The 27,794-nt window shown below is 37.6% G+C and overlaps 1 protein-coding gene across 2 annotated transcripts in view; it reads right to left on the reverse strand.

Moving 5' to 3' along the window:
• LOC120514212 (guanine nucleotide exchange factor VAV3) overlaps positions 1-27,794 on the reverse strand; it is a 307,554-nt gene that overhangs the window by 25,441 nt on the left and 254,319 nt on the right. For both annotated transcript variants that reach the window (XM_039734454.1, XM_039734453.1), the window contains exons 20-23: positions 14,729-14,859; positions 7,940-8,005; positions 5,391-5,425; positions 3,473-3,589 (exon numbers count right to left, since the gene is read on the reverse strand). In XM_039734454.1, the coding sequence (XP_039590388.1) occupies positions 3,473-3,589; positions 5,391-5,425; positions 7,940-8,005; positions 14,729-14,859 (349 nt within the window). The remainder of the gene's footprint in view (positions 1-3,472; positions 3,590-5,390; positions 5,426-7,939; positions 8,006-14,728; positions 14,860-27,794) is intronic.

The raw sequence follows: 27,794 nt of genomic DNA on the forward strand, positions 1-27,794 counted from the left end.
CAAGAGGGAAAGCTACACTACCCAGTGAAGGAAGTCAGGTGAAACCTGGTTCATTTTGGGAAGAATCATTTTCCTTTTCTTGTGTGTGCGGTAAAATTATTCAGGAGAGGACGTGATGGGCCAGCATAAGAGACAGTGTATAATAAGAGTTTCCCAGGACACGAGGTACGGCTCGGTGCATTCTTCACAATAACTGACTGTACAGGATCATTAATGACTGTGGATATTTAAAGGACTCTTGTTTTCATTAACTCTTTTCTTATAATTGTTATTTGTGTATTAGTGGTTTATTTTGTTGAGTGTTTTGTTTCCCGTTTTGTGTGTTGGGGGGAAGCACTGCAGCTCGGTATTACATATTTTTTGTATCTTTTTTACTTTAAAGTATGATAACATTTCTTATTTAACTTAACATTTGCTCCTGCTGGTGTGCTTCTGTACTTGTTGTGGTCTAGTAGGAAAGTAGCATTTGTCGCTTGTTCCTCGGATCATTTCTTTATTTTTTCCTCTCTTTGCTGCTGATCTAGATCTGCAGTGCCTATTACAATCATGCCGGCTCAGGGAGTGGTCCAACTGTATTCTGCCTCCATGATGTATGACTTCTCACAGCTATAAGAATGAAAGTCCTCCTGGCAGATGTGTGTAACATTTTCAGAAATTATAAAAAGTAAGCAATAACAAAAATGAAAATGATGCAAGTGAGCAAAATTCTTATAGTGTGAAATGCTGGTAATACACTATGAAATAAATGTGGGGCGGCGGGGGATAACAAAAAGGAAGATGGTCGCAATTGCTTTAAGGAATGAAATGATATTTTTATATACCAAGGTATATTGCTTACCCTAACAAGAAAAAGCATTCTCATAATACCGATCTTTTGAACTGAAGATCTGGTTTTACTGTTTGCGATGTGTGCTGATTTTTTTTAGAGTTAACTGTTAACAATATTTTGGCAGAAAATGAATGTGTTTTGCACATTTTAAACATATGACTGGATAACAGATATGTGGATTATGTGACATACGTGACTTGCAAATTTTATTTCTTTGTTCCATGGATGTTTTTCATATTGTTTATTGTTGAATTGTACTGGTCACCACTACGTTCTGTTATACTATAAACTTTATTTCTCTCATTCTGTAGGAAAACATGAGATTTTAATTTTTTTCTTGGCCATCGCTGAAGTATAAAATGCTTATTTTATTTTCACCCGGAAAGGCAAATAGAAAAGTAACTATTTTACTGAGCTGATTATTTTGAAAAGTGCTTTATATTTTACTTTGTGTCCATATAGTCTTAGGTATCTGTAGATTTTAAATTGTGCCGTCCACCTTTAGAGTGGTGTTATCTTCCTCCTGCTGCAACAACGCTGGCATTTCAGTCTTTGTGAAATGCAATAAAGCAGCAGATTTGTCCATGTCAGTGTCAGCAACACAAGTATATTTTATTAGCATCTGGGCCTCTACATTAATATGAACTCATTGTATGTGTCAGCAGACTGCTTGATTCATTCTGACTGACAGCAGCAGATCCTGTAAGAGCTCCATGATATATGTTTTGAAAATTCACAGATCATCACATTTTAAATTGCTTCTATGGGTTTCTTTCCCTCTTAGTTTTGTGGTTAGACACACTAAAAAGTGTCGACTATTTATTAGTCATTGCAGCCAAGGGCATGTTTAAGCAAGTGAACAAGTTCAGATGCATTTGTACCAAAAGCTTTTGCGTAAGAACATGAAGGCCACCTGATTTTTTCCATTTTTTTTCAGGGTATGCCTTAGGCAAAAGTGGAACACAATAGTTTGTCTTTGACAACAAAATATAAAATGTAAGTAATACTTTACATGACTGTGTATGGGAATATGTTAGTTTGAAAAACAAATGTACAGTGAAAGCTGGTGTGTGTTAGCGTGCCCTGTTGATGGAATGGCTACCTATTCAGAGTTAATTCCTATTTCGGGCCAGAGATACTAAATTTGGTTATAACTCACACTTTATAAACACCTTGGAGAGGATAATATTGTTTCTCTTGGAACCCCTGGGCAGAACAGCACTAGACCCTCTGCAGTATGCCAACAAGAACCACAAAGGGGTTAACAACACGGTCATCTGTCTTCTGAACACAGCCTACTTCTATCTGTCAGGAAGGTGAGGATGCATTTTTTTGATTTTTCTAGTACATTCGACAGCTTACAGCCCAAATTCTTGGGGGAGAAGCTCTAGTCATTGAGGGGTGATGCTACCACTGTGTCCAGGATAATGGACTACTTAACTAGTAACCCACTGAGTATCTGACTTGCTCCCTTCCTGGTTTTACCTTGTACACCTCTGACTTTAGATACCAATACTGAATCATGTCATCTGCAGACATTTTCTAATAACAGAGTTATAGTTGGGTGTATCAGCAGTGAACAGGAAAATGAACACTACTGAAGGACTTTGCTGAACGGTGCAAACTGAACCACCCACAACTCTTGATTAGAAAGACAAAGGAAATGATCGTAGGACAAGCCCATTCCACCCAGGCTTATGTGAAGTACCAACACAGAGGCTGTACACAGGCAGTGTCAGAGTTACCTCTATTTTCTAAGGAGTTTGTGGTCATTGGTGTATGAAGGCCACTCTTACATGCTTTCTAGCTGCCTGTAGTGGCCAGTGTATTTATTATGCGGTAGTGTAAAATGGCATTAGTGCAGGTGATGCTATTAGACTAAACAAACTCATTAAAAAGGCTGGTTAAATCTTGGAAGTCAAGCTGGATTTACTGGAGGAGGTAGTAGAAGAAAGGTCAGTCAGGAAACTGTTTACTATTCTGGATGATGGCTCACACCCCTTGTATGCGGTTCTGCCTATACAGAGGAACACATCTGGCAGCATACTGGGAAAACTGTGGAGCATGTGATGTTGTGTCTACCCTCTGAATCAGGCTCAAAAAGTCACCCTATGGCTCAGGTGGTATTGTTCTCTGTTTGCTGAATGGCACTCAGTTGGTTTAGCGGACATCTTAACAGACAATGGCGCTACGTGCTGTATGCCGTACCAGTGGCTGATATCCTGTATAGTGAAACTGTAACTTATACATATGTGCAATTCTACTTACTTTACACAATAAACACCTGCACTCTGTTACTTTACTTACAGATAATTCCTGATATATGATATGTACATAAGCATTAAGCATACTTAAGATTATGATATTTACTTATATATTGTTATTTTTGCTTTTTATGTCTGCTGCTGTAACCCTGCAATTTTCTTCAGGATTAATAAAGCTTCCTTCTTCCATTCTTTCTTAAAAGTTAGCTCAGACAAGTGTTCTTTAAAATTCAACTTTAACACATTAAAATTAGTTTTGGCAAAAAAAGTTGCACTACTTAAGACTATTAAGGAATTAAAAAAAGAATGCAGGTACTCTTCATCATATCTCACTTGCTGTTGAAAACGACATTGATGAGAAGCATAATAAAATACTCACTTGATGCTAATGGCATATTCCGTGCCTTCTTTACTTCTGTGTCTTACAAGGTATGTGCTGTTTACCCGGTTGATGAGTTCTGTTTCAGCTTGCAGTCTTTCCATTGCTCCCGCAAACCTTAATGGAGATAAAAAAAAATATTAACCATTTGTAAATAAAAAAAAATAATGACAGTGTAAGAAACTGACAATACTGGAAGAACAGATAAAGAAAAAATGCACTGTAGGCATATAAAAAAATAAAGCACTATTTATATTGGCTTCTGGGAAACAATGAATAGTTCATTCCTGACCAACGTTGTTAAGAACATTTTGGTATAAGCTGATTTTATATGTAGAAAAATAAAATTTCTCAAATCTCTTTGAATATCATTCATTATAACAACCTACTTGAAGACTTCATAAATATATTGTAACTTAACATAATTTACCATAACTCTCTCAGATCTACTAAATACAGTTCAGGGTTTCGGGGGACAGAAGCATAGTCTGGAAGCATTATGTCCTACTCAGGATATAGCCATCCATCATAGTGGACCACTCACACTCAAACAGGGCCAATTTAGAGCTGATATTTGATGGAACCAGTACAATTTTTTAAATGAGAAAGAAATACAGGATGATGCGCACAAAAGTAATGCAGTACAGTAAGTATTTCCCAAGATTTTAGCAGTAGCAGACATATTCAGGTGAAGCTAGCTGAAACTCCCACTGTACATTTTGCTTTGTTTGTTCTGTTATCTGTGAGTGCTACAGAGAAGATATGTCATAATAACTGGAACAGTATGTTTTGATTATATTGTTACCCTTTCCTCTGCATGCTAGAGGTTGTTACCATCATGGTGAATCATTGACACAACAGATGAGTGTGTCATGAAGGCCATGTCAGTGAATGAGTGTAGTCCATGATTTGTGAGCTACTTTTTCATGTGTAACCCAAACCAAAAATTAACATGGAGAAGGTGTACCACCGTACTCACAGTGCGAAATACTTTTGTCAAATTTTTATCTGTAAATATTAATTGTTGTTCATATTAATATTTATTCCTTTACATGAACTTTTAACTGGATAAGTAAGTATATCTGGTATATAATTGTATCATTCAGCAAATACTATATAAATCAGTCATAGTCTCTAAAGAGTGGTTTTGGGCCAAACTCAAATGCTGCCCATGTGGCTAAGTAAAAAGAAAAATCTATCCCTTTACACAAAAGCTTTACTGGTTACAAAGTAAGCAGGACTGGTACCTCCATATTGACCAGATATTAAATACTGTACATTCTACAGGCTAGCTTACTGCTGCTTGCTGTGCGTAATGTTTGTTGCATCTTGCATCATGCCTCAATGTATGTATTCATAAAGAGTGAGATCTGTATGAGTGAAGGTATTACACATGTGTGTGCACTGAAGTGAACATCAGCACAGAAAAATTAATTTGCGTTAAATGAACTTGGCTGCTGCTGCCAATGAACACTGCTCATAACAGTCAGCAGCAATAGTAAATTCTGGAAGAAGCAATAGGTTTACCAAAGTAACACCTCCACTACCTCAGGCACTGCTTTGGAATTAGCTGATGCCTCAGTAATGTATGCCTCTAGAATCAGCACGCTTCATAAGAGCTGGGGGCTTGACTAGTTAAAGAGTATGGCATTCTTCGACGGTTAATGTCAGGGCTTTACAAGACAAACTTAATATCATTTTGGGTTTTCTTATCATTCAATTACTGACAATTCATCGTCTACCATCTAACACTATAACAATGTGTCTCCTGAACACAAAAAAAAACCTGTTACATTCCTCAGTCCTACTTTAATGAGCAGTAGTTCATATTTTCTTCAGCAAAAAATTATCCTGTGCTGTATACCATTATATTTAACATCCATTATCTTTGCAATAAGTAAGTAAACCTTTGACATACCATGGTTGTGCAGAATAATCCACAGGTTTGGGTACCTAGTGAGAACAAAATTACATTTATAAATTAGGGAAGAGACATCAATTAGTGATAAAATATAATTATATATATATATATATATACAACACTAGGGGGCTTTGCCCCCCTGTTCGCTTCACTCGCCAACCCCCCCAGCCTGCGCTATGCACCAGCCACTTCACGTCTCTGCCACTCGCGTATGTGGGTTTCACTTTCACCAAACAACAAATCTTTAAATTATTGCCGATACGCCTCTTCATTGGGAAGAAACACTACTTTTCCCAGATTGCAACCTGAATTATACGATCTACAAGTCTCCGACTTAAAGTTTAAATCTGAACAATATATTCAATCTCTTTCCGCTGTTCCATTATTTCATTGAGTAATAATTTCCGTTTGTTTGCGTTAATGTGGTCTTTACTATCATTTTTTTGAGACTTTCGAATTTTAGTACTTTTATAATCTCTAACCTGCTCTGCATTTTTTAATTCTTTATGACGTTCCACTTTGTTATCTACTCTTTGTCTTTTATTTCTAACCCCGGGCGTGGTTATATGTCTTGGCACAAAGTCTCGTCTCACTGGACGTGAAAGTGTCTCTCTGAAAAAGTCACATAACATCCCAGGCTAAAATTTTTTTTTATTATAATAGAGAGATATAATTAAAGTTATACATATATGAGTAAGTGAGACACCTAGTGGCAGGTAGTTGAGATTACAGCAGAGTTACATTTCTTCAGAAAAACTAACAGAAGCTGATGCCAGCAGGGGTTTCCAGTCGTAAAAGGGTTGCTCAAACAGGAGATGCAGGGGGTTAGGCCTAGACAGAGGCTGCAAAGATGTGGCTGGAAGCATTGTGGATATAGGTGACATAAACCCCCAATGACAGTAAAGACAATGTCACATTAACTACTAGTCATTGGGCCTGTCAGACTTGCCAACTGCAGTTGTTGATCTTGTAACTGGACCGTGTCAATTTACACAAGTCGGAATTGCTGGGCATGTCACATTCACTAAATGCATACCAACCTTCAAGTATAGGTGGACTTACCATTTTTTGTGACAGCCAATAGTGTTCCCTGACAAAGCCAGCACTGTTTAAAGAGTTAGCAGTTATTGTGAATTTAGCTGTAATCTTGGGTCTTTTTTTGTTTTTTACTTTCTTCCAATCCTTTCATGGTATGTAAAACACAAGATATCAGAGAGATAAACTTCTCTTCTGTTTGTGAGGTCTAAAACACCTGCATTCCTTTGTCCTTATCACAGCATTAAATGCATTATGCTTTTGGATGAGCATTTATTGGTTGTCAGTTCTTATACAAACAAAGCTCGTCTCTAAGACTAAAGACAAAATCAAACCTGATTTAGTTGGAGTGAGTCATGGACTAGTTGTAATGATTCATGGGGTATGTCACATTATATGACTAACTTCATGAGAGCATACTACAAACTGCCTCTGACTTGGTAAGATTATGTAAATAAAAGCTATGACTGAAAATCTCTGAAAAAGTCATCTAATATGACATGATATTTACACATCTGAAAGTCACTAGGCGTATTAAATTTAGCACTTAAGTGCTGATTTTCCAGCACAGTCATGCTTGCCTGCTTTTTGTGACACCTAATAATGTGCTGGAGTTGGTGCTATACAAAGTTGGTCAACAGCCATGGAGAGTTCAGCCACCCTCTCCGCCAATTCTGTCGTGGTACATAAAACGAGAGACGTCAGCAGAAAAGCTTCTCTTCTGTTTGTGACCTGCGTACCTTATTCCTCATTCTATGCATTGCATTTCTGGATGAACTTTATCACTGGTTGTCAGCTCTGATGCATACAAAGCCTGTCCCCTACGAATAAATACAAAATGAAACCTTTTTGATTCTGTCAGACTGAGTCATGGACTGGTTGGACTGAGCTACTGGGTGTGTCAGACTAGTTGACTGACTTCAAGGAAGGTCTCTGCTGACTGCCTCCAACTTGCTAAGATTATGTAAATAAAGGCTACAAATGAAAATCATGGGAAAAATCATTAAATGTGACATGGCCTTTAGGCATGACCAAGACCATGCAACATGAAGGAATGGCTCATAGAAGGCAACTGGCCAATCAAGGTAAACACAGGTAATGGCTATTACACTGAGAAAAAGCAAAAAGGAAGGGCCTATATTTTTTTAAATAAAGATACGCCTGTCTAAAGTTTAGATAAATCTTAGAATATTTGTTTATGAGCAATTCATGTTGGTAAAGATCATCTACTGAATCTCTCTCTTTTTTGGGGAAATCATTGTTTTTGAAAATGTGCTTTTGTTTTAGGACTTCAATTTGATGCATCTCTGTTTCCAAGTTCCACTTTTTAGAATCTTATTAGTACTCAACTCGTGCTGCACAGTAGCTCCTCACACACAATTGCTATTGTAAAACAACTGTGAGAAATCTAAAAATAGACTTTAACATAAAACATCCCTTCAGTACTTTCTATTCACACTTTGTGTCTTTCTTTAAATACACGCTGGAAAAAATAATTGAAATATACTTACACATGGACAGGGCTTTACTGCATTGCTTGGGAAGAATCCACATTCCCTTGTTGTCAGACTTTTACCCTACAAAAAGTATCAACATTACTCAGTTTGCATAATTAAAAAAATAAGTCTTGTTCTCAATCAATCAAGACCACTTTACAGATGTGTAACCTAAAATATGGACAGTGGGAGGAAACCTCATAAAGACAGGAGAACACTCAAACTTCACAGCAAGCACTGTGAGGCAACAACTCAATACGCTGATTCACCATGTACACACACCTACAAAAATGACCACTTAAAAAATAAAATACCAAATTTTGAGTGCAACAAAGTAATACAAGGACCAAAACCTATACAATGTTGATGAGTGAAATTCACCAAAGCTCTTAACCCAGCAAATATCCTGTGTTTGTTGAATATTGTCCTGGAAATTCACTGTGCAGCCAGCCTAAACAAATGTTTTATTTTTCACAGTGGCCCATAATGCCTTGCAAGGCCAACGTGACAGCACAATGTTGGATGGGGTAGCTCCCCTCCAAGTATATAACGCAGATTCTAGTAGTGAGTTATGCATTTGCAGAAAACTTATGAATATTATTAAACATAAAGTACACATGCAGAAGGAAACTAGAAATATGGTTGTGTATTTGTGTCTTAAAGGTAATGTCTTTTTGAATGGACATGTAAGAACATAAAGTAAGAGCATAAGAAATTTGACAAATGAAAGGAAACCATTCAGTCCATCAAAACCGTTTGTTTAGCTAATAGCTAAGCTTTTCCAAAATCTCATCCAGATTCTTCTTAAAGGTTGCCAAAGTTTCTGCTTAAAATGGCAATTTAGAGGCACCATCTTGCATGTCAAACAGAAAACCCACAGAAACCCAACCTATAGACCATGCAGACATTGAGCCACTTGGGGACTCACCTCTGGAACAGTGAGGCAGCAGCACTTAAAACTGCACCACTCAAATCTTTTTTCCGTTCAAATCAAATTCACACACTTTTTTTGCACTTGACGTAAAACAAAAAAAGAACTACTTTCAGTAAAGTAGCATCTAAAATGTATTAACTTCAATCCAAAAACAAGTCGTATAATTACTAAGCAACTTAGTTGGCTTGAGCCTGCAAGTAAGAATCTCACTGAACTCCATATATATGCCAATAAATTAAAAATTGAAGTATTGTTTTTTATGTTTATGTGAGGCAAATTAACAGAGCTCCATTTTAACACCTGTTTGAAAATTCTAAAGAACTTCATCAAAGGGAAATTGTATTAATTGTATCCGTACTGACCCCTACTCTCTTTTCTGTTTCTTTTTCCGGTTTCTTTGTGGTGGTGGCCTACGTCACCTCCACCTACTCAAAGCTTCATGATGCTCCAACAATGATGGACGGATTAAAAGGCAGAAGTCTACGTGACCATCATCATCAAGTCCTTCCGTGAGAACCCTAAATCCCAAGAAGACTGTTTCATTTATGTTAGGTAGAATGCCCAGAGGAGACTGGGTGGTCTCATAGTCTGGAATCCCTACAGAGTTTATTTTTTCTCCAGCCGTCTGGAGTTTTTTTTTTTCTGTCCCCCCTGGCCATTGAACCTTACTCTTATTCGATGTTAATTAATGTTGATTTATTTTGTTTTCTTATTGTGTCTTTTATTTTTCTATTCTTTATTATGTAAAGCACTTTGAGCTACTGTTTGTATGAAAATGTGCTATAGAAATAAATGTTGTTGTTGTTGTAATTGTTCCATTGCTTAATGTTACTTGATATGAGAAATCAGAAAACTCTGTCCTGAATCAGTGCAGGTTTGTATTTCAGTCATTATCACATAAGATCATTCCTAAGCCCATGCTTACTCTTATTTTTGACTTGCTCAACTAATAAATGTCAAGTCAAGGGTGGTTAGTCTTAAGCTATGTAACACACTAGTTTGGCCTCACCTGGGGTTAGATGTACAAAACTTAAATATGCACAAAAAGAGGCTTGAAATGTGCATAGGCAGCTTTCCTTGCAAACGTCGAGATTTATAAACGAAAACTTGACAGGAGACTGTATGTGTATATATGGCAGCTGTGGCTCATCTCTAACCAGCATTTCGGATAAAACTGGTAAACAATGACACCCTCGATAAAGATGACTCACATGTATAATAAATCGTATTAGTGAGCTGTTATTAGAAGAATTGTTTCTCAGGATTTCATCTCTCTACTTCTCAGGGAACTTAGGACTATCTCAGACAAGCTTCACTCCATCATGCTTACTATGAACTGATTGATGAGGTGCTATATTCAGTTTTCATATGGTGTGAGTGCACATACATAAATATAACATGCTTTTGCCGACATAAAAAGGCAATCTGCAGCAGTGTCCAGTTTTCCCAATGTAATCAGAGAACTTTACTGCATTCATATTGCAAAAAGGACACCTAGCAAGAATGAAGCTGCTGTTGTTAACTATAATCAGTTACAAACCATTAACACCCAGATTACCTGGCTGGCAAACATCACGTCTCAGGCGCCTGGGCCTACCTGTGATTTATTTATTTTGAGGCAAAGTAGCTTTGGCAGACGACTTGTTTATGGTGTTGTTTGTGATGACTGGCTTGTTGGTAAGTAACTAGTTGAGCCCTCAGTTTTTCATATGGCCTGTACTATTCAGTTTAACAGCCACCATGTAATTACTAGTGCTAGGTGAAAACGGGTACCCGCTTAGAAACTTGACGTCTTACACTTTTCCGACCCTCAGAGCACAGAGTATATACGCTACCATGCTGTGCATGCTCTGGGCGCACTCTGTTGTAGAGCATAGCACATTGTGTGAGGTGGGAGGCTGCTCTACCAGCTAATGGAGGTGTGCAGTATCATGATTGTATATGTATGAAGCTGATTAGCATAGTCCATGTATGGTTGTTTCAGGGCAGCCACGTAGCGGAGTTAGAGGTGCATTCATGTATACACACTTTCAAGATGATTGTGATTTTTAAAAGTAAATTGTGTAGGAACGTGTGTGCGCCAGGTTTTATAATTCAAATATTGTTTTGGCAAATGCATTTTCCTGATTTTTGCCACATTTTTACGCTCAAATCCACAGAAACTGTTATAAAGGAGACCAATGGTGAGCACTGAGTTCAGTTTTAGTCTCCATGTTACAAAAAAGACATAACAGTGTTAGAGAAAGTCCAGAGGAGAGCGTCTAGGCTGATTCCAGGGCTAACAGCTATGAGCTTTGAGGAGAGATTAAAGGAGCTGAACCTTTTCAGTTTAAGCAAATGGAGAAACAGGATACAAAATTGAAGTGTTTAAAATTATGCAGTGAATTTGTACAGTGGATCAAAACTGTTACTTTAAAATAAGTTTGACAAGAACATGGGAACAAAGTTGGAAACTTGTCAATGGTAGATTTCGCACAAACGTCAGAAAGATTTTCAGAGAGCCATAGACACATGGAATAATTTACTTTGTGTCTTTTGTAAAATATAAGTATGCAGACTTATTAAGCATTTTGTGAAAGGCACCACATAATGTTAAAAATGATGGATGAGCACGTCATAATGTTATGCGAAAGTATTTCAGATTTTTTTCTGCCATATATTAGTTGATTTGTCGTAGGTACATGGCATGAACTTAACCTGGATGGTGCACCATTCATGCACATACTCAATAGGCCAATTTAATGTTGCCAATGAATCTAAAATCAATTCCTTGAATTGTGGGAGACAAACAAGATTATGGTAAAAAGTCCCACAAATATGGGAAGAATGTGTGAACTCAATGTAGAAAGTGACTGTCATAGTCTTCTGGAGCTGTGAGGTCAGTTGAGCTAACCACTGCACCATCCTTCTTATTTCATAAAAGTGCTTTTCCTTTATGAATTCTGAATCTATCACCCTGCCATATATGCAAATTAAGCTTGCTTTAGCAAGTAAAACATTTGATACAAAATATTTTATTGCTAATCTTGAAAAGAACACTTATGCAACAGATAAGAAACTGATAACGCTTAAACTTATAACCCTGTTAGTGTAAACAGGTGGTAGCCAAAGGGTAAAATAAAATTACAGGGATTGATTGTATTTTCTGGCAGCAGCACAAAAATAATCGTCTCCAGGTTACACAGGACAGTCACGCTTAGTGTTTTGTAATTCAATCTCTGGTTTCAAGAAAAGAGTACAGATTTTTTTTTTCTTTTGTGTTTTTTTCAAGGCTGGATCAGCAGGGGCTCACGTGGCATTTCACAATTGTGTCTGTACAGTTACCCTGTGTCTTGTAATCAGGATGAAATGCACAATTAGGTCTGGACTATAAGCAGGAAAAGTTCAGAGGGTAGCACATTAATTCTATATGAATATAAATACAGGATATGCACAAATAAAACTCAAAGCATATCCAATATTATAAGAAATAACTCAAAATAAAATTAACATTCTCTTTCAAAACCTAACTAAATCTTAAGGTCTTCGGGGGCCTAAGTCTACCTCAGAAGCATTGGGCAAAGTAAGTAGCCATTGATGGAGTGCTGCTAGTCCATTTCAAAGCACAGACTTTCATATGGCCACACTCACTTTTAACGTATCACTGCAGAGTCACCAACCAGTCTGACATGGCAGTTTTTGAGATCATGCATTCAAAGGGAATAAACAGATAAGAACCCACACAATCTGAGGACTTGCAGCATCCATGTAAAAGTGACTAATATTTCTTTAATACCATTTGAAAGCCCACCTAATTCAATCACTGGAATCACTGGAGGCCTGAGACCAACCTAACCGTGTGTATGGCAGGAACCAACAATCGACAGGGTGCTGGTTCATCCTGGGGCCTACTAGTGCATATAGGATGAGTTAAACTAAAGCTGGTGGCATCCCCAAAGAGAATGTCAAACTTGATGACTGAGGTGCTTGTCACCTAAACATGTCAGAATACACAACTAGTGATTGCAAGGCATGATAAATTTCACAACCCCGTGACAACTTTTCAGCACATTTCCCAATCGTTAGTTCAACCTTTTTTCTCAGAACTAATAACGTGCTGCCTGAGAAAGTCAATGCTGTGTGATGTCCAATTACAATCTCTGCTCTTTTTTTTTTTTCTTGTTTTCCATTTTGTCATGGAACGTAAAACACGAGACATCAGATTGATGAAATTCCCTTTTGTTTGTGAGGTACAAAACACCCGTGTCCCTTCTTCCTCTTCACAGCGTTACATGTATTGTGCTTCTGCTAGAGCATTTATTAGTTCTGAAATTCTTACACACAGGGGCTCCCTATGAATTAAGGACTAATTGGACTGAGTCGCTGGGAATGTCATAATACAAGACTGTCATTTACAAATTGCACAGGGACTGCCAGCAACTATAAATTGCTGGAAAGTCATGTAATGTGACATAGCTTTAACATTCACATCTTTGGGGATTTGGGGGGAAACCCAAGCAGACATGGCTGAGAATGTGCAAACTCCACACATGTAACAGCCAGGTGCAGGATTCAAATACAGTGCACCGGATTAATAGTTTAATTGTGTCACAATACTTTCAATAATGGTTCCATATTTAAAAGTAAAATATGGCTGAATTCTGAGGGAAGAAAAAAAAATGGAAAAACTAATAGCTATCAAAAATAACTGAGCTGTATAATATCTATACAGTACACCACACACAGTTAAAGTAAGCTGATACATAAATGGCATAGCAAAAAATATGAAAGCCTGCTTAGTTTTATTCTGGACTGAAAGAGGCTGGAGTCTTTCCCAGCAGCAATTGGCACAAGGCATGATTCAACCATGGCCAGGGTGCCAATCTATTGTTGGGCTCAGTCACACACTTTTACACTCACACTTGCACAGAGCCAAATTAGAATGACCAATTACCAGTAAAAATCAACTCTGAGAGCAAAACCAACATGCTGTACCTACAGACCTGGCGAAAAATGTACAGTATGTAGGAAAAACACATCAAGTCTAAATATACATCAACCGGGCATGAAATTTTAACCCTGAACTCTGAATCTGTTAGACAACAGTAGTAATCACGGTGTCAACTAGCTGACCATATTTGGGCATCTTCTTTTTCTTGTCAAGCTTTTTCCACTTTCATGTTGGGTCACTATATTGGACCAGTCTCATCCACTCTCATCTGTTGTATACTTCCTTGCCGCATACCTCTTTCTCCATTAGGTCCCACTTTCACACAGTCCATCCTCTTTCTCTTCTTTGTTCCGACACATCCATATCCATGATTCTTCTCCCCACATCTCTTTTCATGAGATACTCGTACCACTTTAACCTTTCCTGTATTTGAGATTTTCCCCAACTTTAACTGTACCCGATTCACTCATTTCTCATTTTATCAAGCGTTGTCACTCCACACATTCATCCCAACATCCTCATTTCTGTAGCATCCAGTTTTTTTTATCATGCACCCTTTTAACTACCCAGGTTTCTGATCCATACAACAATGTCAGTCAGACCACTGCTCTATACAGTTTACCCTTCACTCTTGTACTAATACTTAGATAAATATAACACTCCTGGTACCCTTTTCCAATTTTCTCAACCATATCTGGACGTGGGCAGTAATAATATCTGGACAATGTAAGTAAGCACTTATCACAATTATTAAGTCAAGTGTAACTTATTTAAAAACTCAAATGGTGTAGTTATGTAAACACAATTACACTTTAATGAAAGAGTAAATAAATATTGACTAAAATTTCTTTTGATTGCCATAGTAAAACAACTGAACAAAACTGGCAACACAGAATGACATACAAGAAGAAAAATCATTCTTTATATTGGGTTCCATTACCTCCCACCATGAGCTGTGGACGTCAGCATGCATGACCTCAATGATATCTCCAATCTGGATATGCAAAGCTGGACCCTCTGTGGGTGCAGGCACTCCATGATAGTTCCGGATAACCTGCATCTTTGGTAAACCTGCCACACAAAATGTTACAGTTCATAAGTTCATTGTGTTTCTGAAGTAAGTTGAAAGCAGTTTTCGGAAACCAGAATGAATTTTCATAGATCACTCATTCATTCATTTTTAATACAAAAGAAGAAATGAGCACATTTTGCTCTCACATGTTCATGATCACATAATTGGGAAGAGGCACGGTCCAGTCCAGCTACTGTTCTGTATTATTAAGAGAGAGAGAGAGAGAGATAGATAGATAGATAGATAGATAGATAGATAGATAGATAGATAGATAGATAGATAGAGTTAGGCATTATTTAGCCATATTACTATTATATAAAGGAGCCACCATAGCATTTTTAACACTCTTCTATTGAATAATTTGTTGCCTGAAAGTCTTTAGTGTTAGTGTGTCAGAGAGAGGATGTGCAGCATTGTTCGTAATGGCACTCAGTTTTATTTTAATTTTCTCCTTTGCTTTGATCTCCAGGGGGTCCAGAGTGCATCCTATAACTGAGCTTGCCCTTTCAATTAGCATGTTGAAGTTCAGGCTTCTTTCTGAAGTGATGTTACCAGCCCAGCACACCACAGTGTAGAAAATCACACTGGCCAATTGTAAAAGATATGAAGGATATCACTTCCCACATTAAAGGAATGCTCTGCCTTTTCTTATACAGCTCCCTCTGTGTTAAGAGACCAGTGCAACCTGTCACTAATGTGGACTCCCAAGTACTTGTAGAAGTGGACCACTTCTACATCCACTCCTCAAATAGTGACCGGACATAGAAGGCATAATACAGGTTGATTTACAATTAGGTTCTTGAAAATGAATTTCAAATTTTTGCTTGGTTGAATTCTGTCATAAAAATATATGATTTATAAATTTCATTTATATAGCCTTTGGATAAGATAATTTTTGGGTGATCAGTGCTCAGTTCTAGTGGTGCTCAACCAAGATCAAATTAATTACATAGATATTATTTAGACAACAGTAACAAAATATTCTGAAACTGACTAACCCCAATTCAGGACTTTAAGAGCTACAGCCTATCCCAGGGACACTATGCTTAAAGCAAGAACAACACTAGACAAAGTGTCAGGCCATTGGAGAGCCCACTCAAGTGAACATCCACGCGTACCCTCACAATGGGCCAACATACAACCTAACAAAAACCTCTTCAGGATTTGAGAGAAAAACCTGCATTTCATATTTCATTAGTCTGACAATCTCTGGCCTTGCTGAATACAAACTCAGTTTATCAGTCAGCTAAACAGCGACTCAGGGGTGCTGAGAAAAGCAGAAGTGAAAGCAACGCAAAGGAAACTGCAAACATTTTCTTCAAGCCCATCTCAGAAATGGTTTACCTTCTGTCACCAGATAAGACATTTAGTTCTTGTTTTAGTTGTTGCATCTTAATGATGCCAGATGGGGAGTACTCTGGCCCACTGTTATTTCACAGTTTTGGCAATCTCTGGCAGTCATTTTTCTCAGTCAAAACTTGAGCCTGGGCATTTGGTTGGAAACTTATTCATGTTTAGTTTGGCAGGGAGTTCAGTTTGGCAGCAGTGTGTGATCTTTTCAGTACAACGAGAGTCTTCCAGCAAATCTGCATTAATCTTCTTTTGTTAGCTCTTAACAAAGCATTACTTTTTCGCTGCACTGGCCTTGCTGAATACAAACTCTGTTTACCAGTCAGCGAAACAGAAATTCAAATGAATGCTTTCAACAAAACAGCTGCCTAGCCTCCAGAGATTTATATGAATGGGTATGAAACTGAGAGTTTGACTTCAGTAAGGGCAGCACAAGCAAAGTGCCCAGCAAAAAAACCCACACAGGCACGGGTGGAGCATGCAAACTCTACACAGACAAACAGTGGTGTAGCACTAACCAAAGCACTATTCTGTCCTCCTAGTGAGGAATTCATTTGTGTGTTAAATATTTTTGTATGAAAAAACGCAACCTCTATGTCAATTGACATTTATTTGTTGCAGTGTTGGCATAGTGGATGACACCACTATTTCCAAATAGTACTAATAGTAATACTCCTGATTGTATACTATATTTTAAAGACTTTGACTAGGTGATAATGAGTGTTTTCTGTAAATGGACAAGCATCCCACCCAGGGTTGGTTTCTGACTAGCACTAGAGGCTGTTAAATTATTCTGGGTTCTCACAACCTTAAAATTATATTAAACAAGTTTAGTAGATATTTTTTTATCCAAATAAGTAAGTCAGTCAGGCATCTTCAAATCTGCTCAATCTGATTTATGGTTACAGGGAGACAAAGTCTATGTCAGGAGGCCTGGGTGCAATGTAGGGAACAGCCTTGGGCAGGACCCGATTGGTATGTTGTAGTTCCTGCACACACACACACACACACACACACACACACTCTGAGGCCAATTTAAAGACCTCAATTTACCTAACAGCCACATGTTTGGAGATGTGGAAGAAAACCCACACAGACACAGGACAAATATGTAGATTACACTTAGACAGTAAAGTCATCTACAGCATGTGAATGTGACTTGGCTGGGTACATTATAAACAAGAATATGTAATATATGGATTTGTTGGAGGATCAAAACATTTTTAGTTCAATCAGTAGAAACAATGATCAGCAATTACAGAAAACAATAGGTAACAATAGGTAACAACACCAAAAATTACACTGTAAAAGGGAACCTTATAGGTTTCAGACCTACTGATGCCTATGTAGACCTGTGGGAGAAGCCAGACAGAAACTGTTAGCCCCTCAGAAAAGGGAGGAATAAGAAAAAAGGAAAATTAAGGACTGAGATTTGTGGCATGGCACAGACCCCAGTCAGCCAGCTCCTAAGCAAATGCGCAACAGCTTGCAATTTCTCTATATAGGAGCCACATGGTCCATTGATCTATGCAGCTAAAAAATATAAGATTAAATGAAAGAAAAATGATTTCCAGAAGTTTACAGAAAGTTAGCCAGGGGCTTCTAAGATTAGAGCAGCAGAGATGGTACCCTGAATGAAAAAACTCAATTGGATAGAAGTCAAGGTAAGAGAAGAAAGATCTAGGAGAAGAAATGTATGATACAAAAGGGGAATATTAACAGAGAAAACATTGGATAGGCAATTGGAAACATTCATGTAAAAAGCAAAAACTAGAGGGCAGTCCCATAACATGAAGAAAAGTGCCATAACGTGAGGAAAAGTGCCAGGGATATTTAAAGGACAAAAGTGACAGATGGGATCTACAGCCAGGTGCAAATTATAAAGTTTATGAGGGTGGAGGTACAGGCACTATACTGATTTAAATACCTCATGTTGAGTTTTTAAGAGGATGCAGAGACATTGTTAAGGAAAGAGGGGTCAGTGGAGAAGAGACGTCACATTGCCAGCATGAAAATAAGGGTAGGGGTCTACTAAGTGATACGAGCTTAAGTTTGGTGATCACAAGCAGGAAAAATTATAACGACAGTGGGATGGAAGTGCAGACGATATTGGGATCCCATCTGCCTTAAGAACTGATCTGATATGAAGATAGAAAAAGAAAGAAGAAGGATGAATAGAAAACCTGGACCTGACTAATTGGAACATTCTGGGTCTAAAATCATCATAAATGTCACCAAGCTTCCTGACACCTCGACAATATATGGATTTTAATCATCTAATTTGTTAGTCCTAAAATAAATTCATTACAGTCCCTTTAATTGCTTCACACTTTCCTTTAGCCCCACTAACAACATTGCATATACAATTTTGCCAGTACTGTCCGTCAGTAGTGTAAAATAATGTAAAACATTTCATTTTGTACCACTCCACACCATGTGAGTTTGCACTTTCTGTTTTCTACACACAGCCCAACACTAATGGCCTTCTGTTGGCCTCTAGGCATTCATAAAGAATTCCAAAGTTACAAAATGAAAAAGGTAATGTTCCAATATGACCTGCAGACTATAAAGCAAGGCTCGGGTAACAATTGCCTTCTCAAAAATTCAGGTGGGTCATACTTGGATTTTTTCTGTAGTTAGGATAAATGTATTCACATCTAGGCAGCAGTGCAAATGGCACTCTGTACAGTAGTAATCCAACTCACAGTTTTGAGGAATAATTGTGCATTTAATAAAAGCAAGATCAAAGATCAGTGGAAAACTCGGCAATATAAGCTTCTATATATTCAATGGAGTTGGAACGTTACAGAAACTATATATTTTAAACCATAAAAAGGCAGTGTAAGGAGAAGATTAAAGCAATGGTTCGGTGACCACTGTAAGAGCCATTTTCCTAGTTCTATTAGATTCATGAATATTTTACTAGATGACAATGCATAATCTATGGGAGGTTCCTATAACCCCCGTAAATAGAATTGTATTGGTTTATTCCTGCCATTTCTAACAGCTTTGACTAAAACAATAATCTTCAGTTAGTGAGAGCCTTGCCTTGAGTGAGGTATTGGAGGCATAAGGTTTTAAACCGTGCCTGGGCACATGCCTATGTGCCAATCGGCTTACGGGCCTATTGAGTGTGTGAAGTAAATATGTAAGAAAACAGTACTTAATTCACGTGCTGTGCCGTATACTTAAAGCATACAGAAGAAGAAGCTAACAATCGTTAAGTATATAAGAATTTAAGAATCTTTAAGTAGAGAAGAAGAAATAAAGAACTTTTAAGTACAGAAATAACTAAAGTTTCTCAAGAAAAGCTAAGTTTAAGACAAGATGCATTTTTTCCCTTTGTTTTGCCTTTTATTCTACACGTGTAACTATTTTTTCTTTTATTCTTGTGTGGATTATTTGCTTTTAACTTTCACTAAATACTTTCAAAACTGTGAGCTTTCTTTAGACATGCGTTTACCCGTGCTTGACCATACCTTATTTCGGCAGCTACAACCATGTTACCCTGGACAGAGTCATTTGTCCATTAAGAATAGCTGTTCAACTCCAGAGGCCTTATAACAGACTAATTGAAGAGGTGCAAGACCTCCAAATCATGCTTAATTACTATGGCTAGCCTTTTTTAAAATACATTTAGTCAGCTGTTGTCAAAATTTAAATTGAATCACAGTGGATTTATTTTGGCTTTTTTGGACACTGATTAAGAGAAAGAGACGTTTTAATGTCAGACTCAAAACAGATTTGTACTAAGTGGTCTACATCAGTGATTGAGCAATGTCGGTCCTGGACGGTATTGTCTTGCATTGGGTCCAACCCAATTTCTTCATAAGAAGTCATTTATTGCTCATAAAGTACTTTTTTCTCAAGTGACATTTTTCTGCTTCAACTTAGTTGTCTTGCTTGATATGATTTTGACCCCATAAATGCTTATTTTAGTCTTAAACAGCTGCATTCACTGCTTTTAATCGCTCCTTATTAGTAATAAAATGCAAATGGAAAAACGAACCAGCAGTTCTCCATCTAGCTTGTTTCCATTTACACCTGTGTGTATTCATTATGAACTATTTGGTTTAATAAAATTGGAAACTGGAACTGAAGAGAAAAAAAGTGAAGGACTGAAAACTACTCATCTGTTCTTAGAAAGGAAAAAAATCTACAATATAAGAATAACCTGACATTGCAGAGTTAAAACACTAACAAGCTATACAATTAAAGAAGACATATTAATGACAAGGGTTGCTTCCTAATTACGCAACTGGGTTATAACAAAAACCAGCAGCCACTGAGGCCCTCCAAGACTGACGTTGCACACCTCTGGTCCACATTAATTACAAACATAACATTTTAAATGACGAATCACAGAAGTGTCCACCTGTTCATGTTAGTATTTAGTACATGCACCTCTGGTAGCCATGACAGCCCTGAGTCTATGTAATTTTACGAACTGTGGTCCATGCTGATTCTGTAGCATCATGTCATTCCTGAAGCTTTTTCAGATGCATATTTGATGGTGAGAACCTCCCATCACATATCATCTAAGAGCATTAAGGAATAAGCAGGTCACTGGAGTAAATTGAGGTTATTACAAAGTTTGGGGACCCAGCTGGAGATGATGCAAGTTTTCTGACAAAGTAATATCCATCAGAGAAAAAAGGTATCCAAAATTCTAACATTAATCCAATCTTTAAATGTTCAACTCATCACGTGTCCACTGTCATCTCATCTTGCGGTTGTTCTTAGCTGATAGACGTGGAACAGTTCAGAGATCTTCTTCTGCACACTGCTGCTGTAAAGGCCTTTTACTTCATTATTGGTGGTCTCCTCTCACATCTCCCAATAACAAACTGTTTTCACCCACAGGACTTCTCCTCTATGGATGTTCTCTGATTATCACACCATTCTTTGCATAATATGGAGATTTTACAGTGCAAATATCCCAGGATTGCAGCTGTTTCAGAGATACTACAGCCAGCACACACAGCACCAACACTCAAAATGTGTTCAAAGGCTGTTAAAAATTGCTGATTCAGATGTTTGAAAGAACAACAACTAACCTCTTGACCATATCTGTATTGTAAATACATTGGGATACTGGCGTATTATTGGCTATTTATTTTAACAAAACAGTCTGTTGAATAAAGTGGCTATTGAGGGAAACATCATAAATTTCTATTCCCAAAATGCTTCAAACATTATGAAATTATTTTGTGACAGCATCTCCTACCTCCACCATCAGCTCATCCACTAAGCCTAAGCAGAGCATATATAAAATCCCCTTCTTTACTCTTTCTACTCTCTGCTGGCATTAAGCCAGCACTTGGGTTTTCTTATCATCTTCTTGAAAATGTCAATGATAATAAAGATGTCGTTAAGATGTCAGTAACTGAACACCACTCTGTCAAGCAGACAAAAAGTTTAGTCTGTTTTTCTTGTCTTTCCTGTGTAACGGGTAGAAGAATGAAGAGCACAGAAAAACAAATCCCTTTTTTAAATTTGTACCTTCTTACCTGCCGACTAACTTGTAGTCATTTTGTTCACTGTAATGCTTTTAACAATGTTACAAACACAATTAAAAAATAATGTTCATAAATATGATTTTCTATAAAGGTCCATTAAATGATTTATTATGCAGTATTTTCTTGGCATGCTCCATTGACCGCAGTGTACAGACAAAGGTAGAAATTAAAGAAATATTCATTTATCAAAGAAATATTCATTTCTATAGTACTGTACACTTGACTTGTCTAAAAATTACGTACAAGTACAATTCAAGTACATGGACAGTAGGGCAGGCTTTCTTAATTTGGGTGAAGTATTGCATAAACTAAGCCAAGGGATAGAGAATATACTGCTAGGGGCATGGCAGGGTCACATAAGTCCGTGTGTGTTTGCAGAATGAGACTGCTGAAGATGAAAATCAGATGTGATGACACCTGATCAGCTCCATTCAAAACAAACTGGAAGCAAAGAAATGAAATGCTAGATTCTGCCCAGTTTACAGCTTACTGCCTTTGTCATCAAAATGAACAGTGCTAGGTTCTGAATAACTTCCTTGCAAAATAATCGCAAATTGTGAAGCCCACAAAATAATCCTCCAAAGAAGCGTTGATGACAACATTAAAGGCACATTAAAGAACTTCTGATTAGTATAGGAGACCCGAGTTCGATTCCCTGCTAGGGAGAAAGTGCTACTTTGTTCTCACAGGTGGCGCAGTGGTAGTGCTGCTGCTTTGCATGTGGGTTTGTGGGTTCGCTTCCCGGTTCCTCCCTGTGTGGATAGTGCTTTGAGTACTGAGAAAAGCGCTATATAAATGTAATGAATTATTATTATTAGGCCATTCAATCCCGCAGTCCTATTCACCTATATTTCCCAAAGTTGAGATCTGGAGGTCTCGAAAGTCCTGCTCCCTACCACACTGCCTAGTAATTTATTCCATGTGTCTATGGTTTGTTAAATGAAGAAAAATCCTCTAAAACTTGTGAAATCTACCCTTAATAAGTTTTCACTTGTGACCCCATGTTCATGATGCAGAATTTCAGGCAACAACTGGGATCTACTGCACTAATTCTTTTCACTACTTTAAAAACTCTAATCAAGTCACTTCTCCATTTTCTTAAACTGAAAAGGTTCAACTCCTTCAGTCTTTCCTCGCACCTCTTTGACCCAGAATCAGCCTGGAGATTGATCTCCTTTCAAAGAACACTGGATTAGAATCACAGCCAACCCAGTGTCCGTGTGGAGCATCCATTCATTCTATGTCTGTCAAATTCTAGTTTCTTTCCACATCCCAGGTTTGGTAAAGTTCTAAACTTGAACTTTGTGTGTAAGTGTCACCTTGGTGGACTGGCACCCATCCAGGGTTAGCACGTTTGCAGTTAGAATAGGCTGATGTTCCCCAATCTTATAAATGACAAATGCTAAACCAATCTTCACTACTTCAAGCTGATAAAAGTTACTACAGGACTTTGATTCTAGCATGATATCACATACCGCCAAAATCCAATCAATTCAAAGCTTCAAAATAATTAATTTAATAAATCTACCATGCTTCGTTTGGTAATTTTATCAGTAGAAAAAATATCAATGTGTTTGGCAGAATAACAGAGAACAACCAAGTGCATCCAGGGGCCTAGTCTTACTCCAACAAGCTAAACCTCTTGAACAAAAGAAGCTGCCTAATGCAGTTCTCAAAATTCTCAAAGGCATCAGCAAAATTGTGATGACCCAATTTTAGACAGATAGATAAATAAAGTGTCTATCTATCTATCTATCTATCTATCTATCTATCTATCTATCTATCTATCTATCTATAGGGTGGTCCAGATCTAATTATGCAATTTTCATTATGCTGTAACTTATTAATTTATTACATAGAAAATCACCCGAAAAATCCCGGACCATCGAGAAGTGTGCGAACTGATGACATGAACAATCGTCTTCACGCCGAACTGGAAACGTCACCGTATAAATCAAAGTCTTCCAGATGATCTGGATCTGCATTATTAGATCTGGACCACCCTGTATCTATCTATCTAAAATTGGGTCATCAGAACAGAATTTGTTCCAGTAAACAGCTAATCATGGGGCAAGTAAGTATGGAGGCATGAATTTAAGGCGAAGGGCACATATGGAACTCGGGAAGAAAATATCAAGCCATGCATTTGAAGTGGAAACCTTGACCACTTTTAAAAAGTAGCATATTTGGATGAGGCAGTGTAACAGCTTAGTTATTAGCTGGCCAAATCAGCTAATAAATGAAACGTTCTCCTTTTGTTATGTTCTGATGCTTACATGTAAATAATGCATTTAATAAATGTATTTTAGATGCAGTTAATCATCATATTCATGGCTAAATCATCTTTATAAATACCTTATATTTCCTTTGTAAATTAAGGTGGCTTCTTCATGACCCTGTGCTGGATTAAGCAGGTTTGAAAATGCGTGGATGGAAAGATTAAGCCAGTTGTCATGGTGCTTGCAATAATCTTCTATTTCAGATTAATTTGTATTTTCTATGTTAGCAGGTGTCAGGACACACAAGTATCTAATTCTCAAAACCACAAAGTATAAGGTGGCATAAGCCATAGAAGACACTCTTTGCCTAACCATTAACAATGCAAGGACACATTTCAAATTAAGGTCAATATAACACGCCCAAGCAACAAATTAGGACTGTCATATTCAGAAGCCAACAACTTCCATGTCATTTGTCATCATTCTGTACACCTATCCATTTTCTGCCCTTGCTTCTTCCATTACAAGGTCAGGGTTAGTCTGTCACAGTAGCACTAGGTTCAACATGAGAACTAATTACCAATGTGACGTCAGTTCTTTACAGAGTATACACCCACAATCATTCATGTGGGTCATTTTGCAATGTCAGTAAACATGTTTGTCTTAAAGAAGTGAGAGGACCCTGGAGTAGCCAGAGGAGAACAGTCCAACGGCAAGGTTTTAAACTCAGGACTCTACCATTCAAACTAACCTTCTTAAACATGCTAAATGTTTTTGTGACAAATGGAAAGAACAAAATACAAATCACCTTGAGTATTGCAAAACTGCACTTAGAAATTTTATTACACAAAACATAATTCATAAACATGTATACAAATAATTGTTCAGATATTTGAATTGACTAATATAAACCACTCATATATTGTAATAACAGCAGGACCTTAAGGAAATTAAATATAAATTGCTTTCATTTAATGCTTAACTACTTAGATGAAATTGCAGGGGCTTAAATTACTTACAATAAGGCAATATTAGTCACTCTTTATCAACGCTAAATGTGTTTTTGCCAAAATCAATGATGCAATTCAGTGAACAGGCTACTGTGCACCAGATTCACTTGTCAGAACGTGCATTTTCAGACATTTGAATGATCCAGCATTTCACTTAACGTTAATGCTTTAAATGTGAAAAACCCCACTGAGGCTCACCAATAATATGGATTCAATATGTACAAGTCCTGCACTTACCTACTAAACTGTTTTCAAATGTTAATATTTTACTCTTTATTACATGTTGTTCCCTAGACTGGAAAAAAACTGATACCACCCTCTTAATTCAACAACTTATTTTTTGTGGGCTGAATTTAGTATGAGCTGGAAAATCCCGTTACGCAACATTCCAATGTGTTTCTTTTCTTAATATTTTTCATTAGTACAGTCAAGCGCATGTTATGTTAAAACAAATATTACATTTTCAGATTTTTTTGCTTAGTGCATCTCAGTTTTAATGCAATTTTGCTGACTGATTCAGAACCATGTTAATGGTAAATAACAAGCTTTGTTTTCCCAGTTCCTGGAGTGCAAAACATGCAAAAGTAATGGTGCTGTATGTCTTAGGAATTCTTATCAGCAATACAAAGTGCATTCATGCTGGATAAGTCAGCTATTTTAACTTTCCCTCATAGACGTGTCTCTGGTAGAGACAAAGAGGTTAGTGGATGAAAAAGGAAAGATTAGGGATTGAAAAAGATTGGAAAAAGAGAAAACTGGAGGCAGAATAAACCTTCGAGAAAGAGAGACAGAAAGACAGCGCAGAATTGGACAGAGGGATCAGTGCTTAGCCAAAGAGGTGAAGCACTCGGTGAAGCTATGTGGTGGAGATCAAGGAACGTCCTTCCAGGTCGACTTAGCTGAGCAGTCAGAGCAAAGGAGATGGGGTCCCGCAGGTACTGATGGAGGTGACAGGACAGGGGAGCCGGGCTCGGTGAGTCCCGGTGGATGCCAATGGAAGATGGCTGAGCTGGGAGTTGTATGGTGGACTGTGTTTGTCTGTGTCACAGCCCTACTGAGTAGACCACTAGGGTGAGCAGGGAAGACGAGGGTGAATGACAGAAAGAAATGCTGGTGACAAGATGGAAGGGTATCCTATTGTGGCTTTGGTTTCATTTCTGGTTGTTGGTATTAAATTATTTATTCACTTTATTTATCGGTTTTACTTCCTGACTACACAATTGTATTTATGAATTATTTATTGAAGAGATTTGAAAGCAACACACTTTGTACACTGTTTGCTTTTTTTGATTTGAATAAAAAAGCACTTTGCACTTTAAAATGTGTCACTGTGTTCTCACTTGCCCAAGTCCATCATCAGTTATGACTATTGATGTCTCAGGAGATGAAAGATGCCCATGGCTCTGGGCACCTGGGGCATTACAGCAAGAAGTTAGTCTTTCATTGTAATCGCTAACAATACTTTGTCCAGGAAAATCTTTTATAGACATGAATGCACAGGAGCATGTTTATCATATAGCTGACGGCATGCAAATCCTTAGATGAGTAAATGTTCTTAAAAGATAAAGTAGGATGATCTAAACCTTAAGAATGGGATATATTTATGGTGCTGAAACTCAAGGTCAGAGGCTGCGTCCTACAGAACAGTCTGCAAACTTTAAACCAGACAGACAAAAGTCAGTATAAAGTGGCTTTGTTATACTGGTAATCATATGGCACTCTTTCAAGGATAACATTAAGCTGACTGAATCCGTTTGGGACAGTAGTTGTTTATTTAACACAGAAAAACCTTGAGACCCTAAGAGTCCAAGATGCTAAAGCGTTTTCTGGAACAAATCAAAGAGATCATGCATGAGAACCAGAACAAAGCAAAAAAAGGAAAAAAAAATCAAAAAGAAAGTCTTTGGAACAGTGATTCAAGAGTTTATCTTTAAATTTGGATAAAATATGGCTGTTAGAGCTGACCTTTAAACCTGAGACCTAGCGAGGTCAGGGTCACAACCTCCCAGCAACCAGCAGACATCTCATAGCAATGGGATAGACAAAATGGCATTGCAGAAAAATATTAACAATTTTTTAACTTTGGTGCATGAAACACAAAAAATCCCTCATATTTAGAGCATCTTCATGCCAAAACTTTATAATTAATATACAATTATCAGGAAACTCGGAATTCGCATAACACTTTTTTTAAAACTCAGAGATTATAACATAAAATTGTTAAACTAGAAAACACACAGTCCTCTGTTCCTTACAAGATTACGGTTTCAGCCCCAGGAATTCATGAGTACCAGCAGGTTGCACACAAAAGATGCTGGGGCTGCCATTCTTTTTCCTATCATGTAATCTGTTTCTACAATTTGCTTCAAGCTCATCAGATGGCACATTGTCTATTAGTTAGCCATTGCCGTCTGCTGTAAGAAACACATGAACCCCTATAACTTCTAGGAGATTGTGATAACTACATTTTTTGTTTCACTAATGCATGTTACGTCATAAGCTGATGTTTAAGTCTAAGGAGGATTAAGATTCTAGCCCCAGTGGTTCACGAGTATTCGCATGACACACACAACCCTTACTATTTTATACATATAGACAGATACCCCTGGAAAATGAAAGCAGTCCACAAACAGGAAGGTTTTTGAAATGGGATCACACCTTTGAATTGAAGAAAGGACTCTTGAAGTGTAGAGACGCATCATCAATTCAAAAGTGCAGTAATATCTAAAGCAAAATGAAATCCACACCAAGAACACGCAAACTCCTCAGGGACAATGACTAGGCATGGGATTCACATCAAGGACGTTCGATGTATGATGCACTACTCACTACTCAG

This window comes from Polypterus senegalus, chromosome 14 (genome assembly GCF_016835505.1).
Source record: "Polypterus senegalus isolate Bchr_013 chromosome 14, ASM1683550v1, whole genome shotgun sequence".
Classification (NCBI taxonomy): domain Eukaryota; kingdom Metazoa; phylum Chordata; class Cladistia; order Polypteriformes; family Polypteridae; genus Polypterus; species Polypterus senegalus.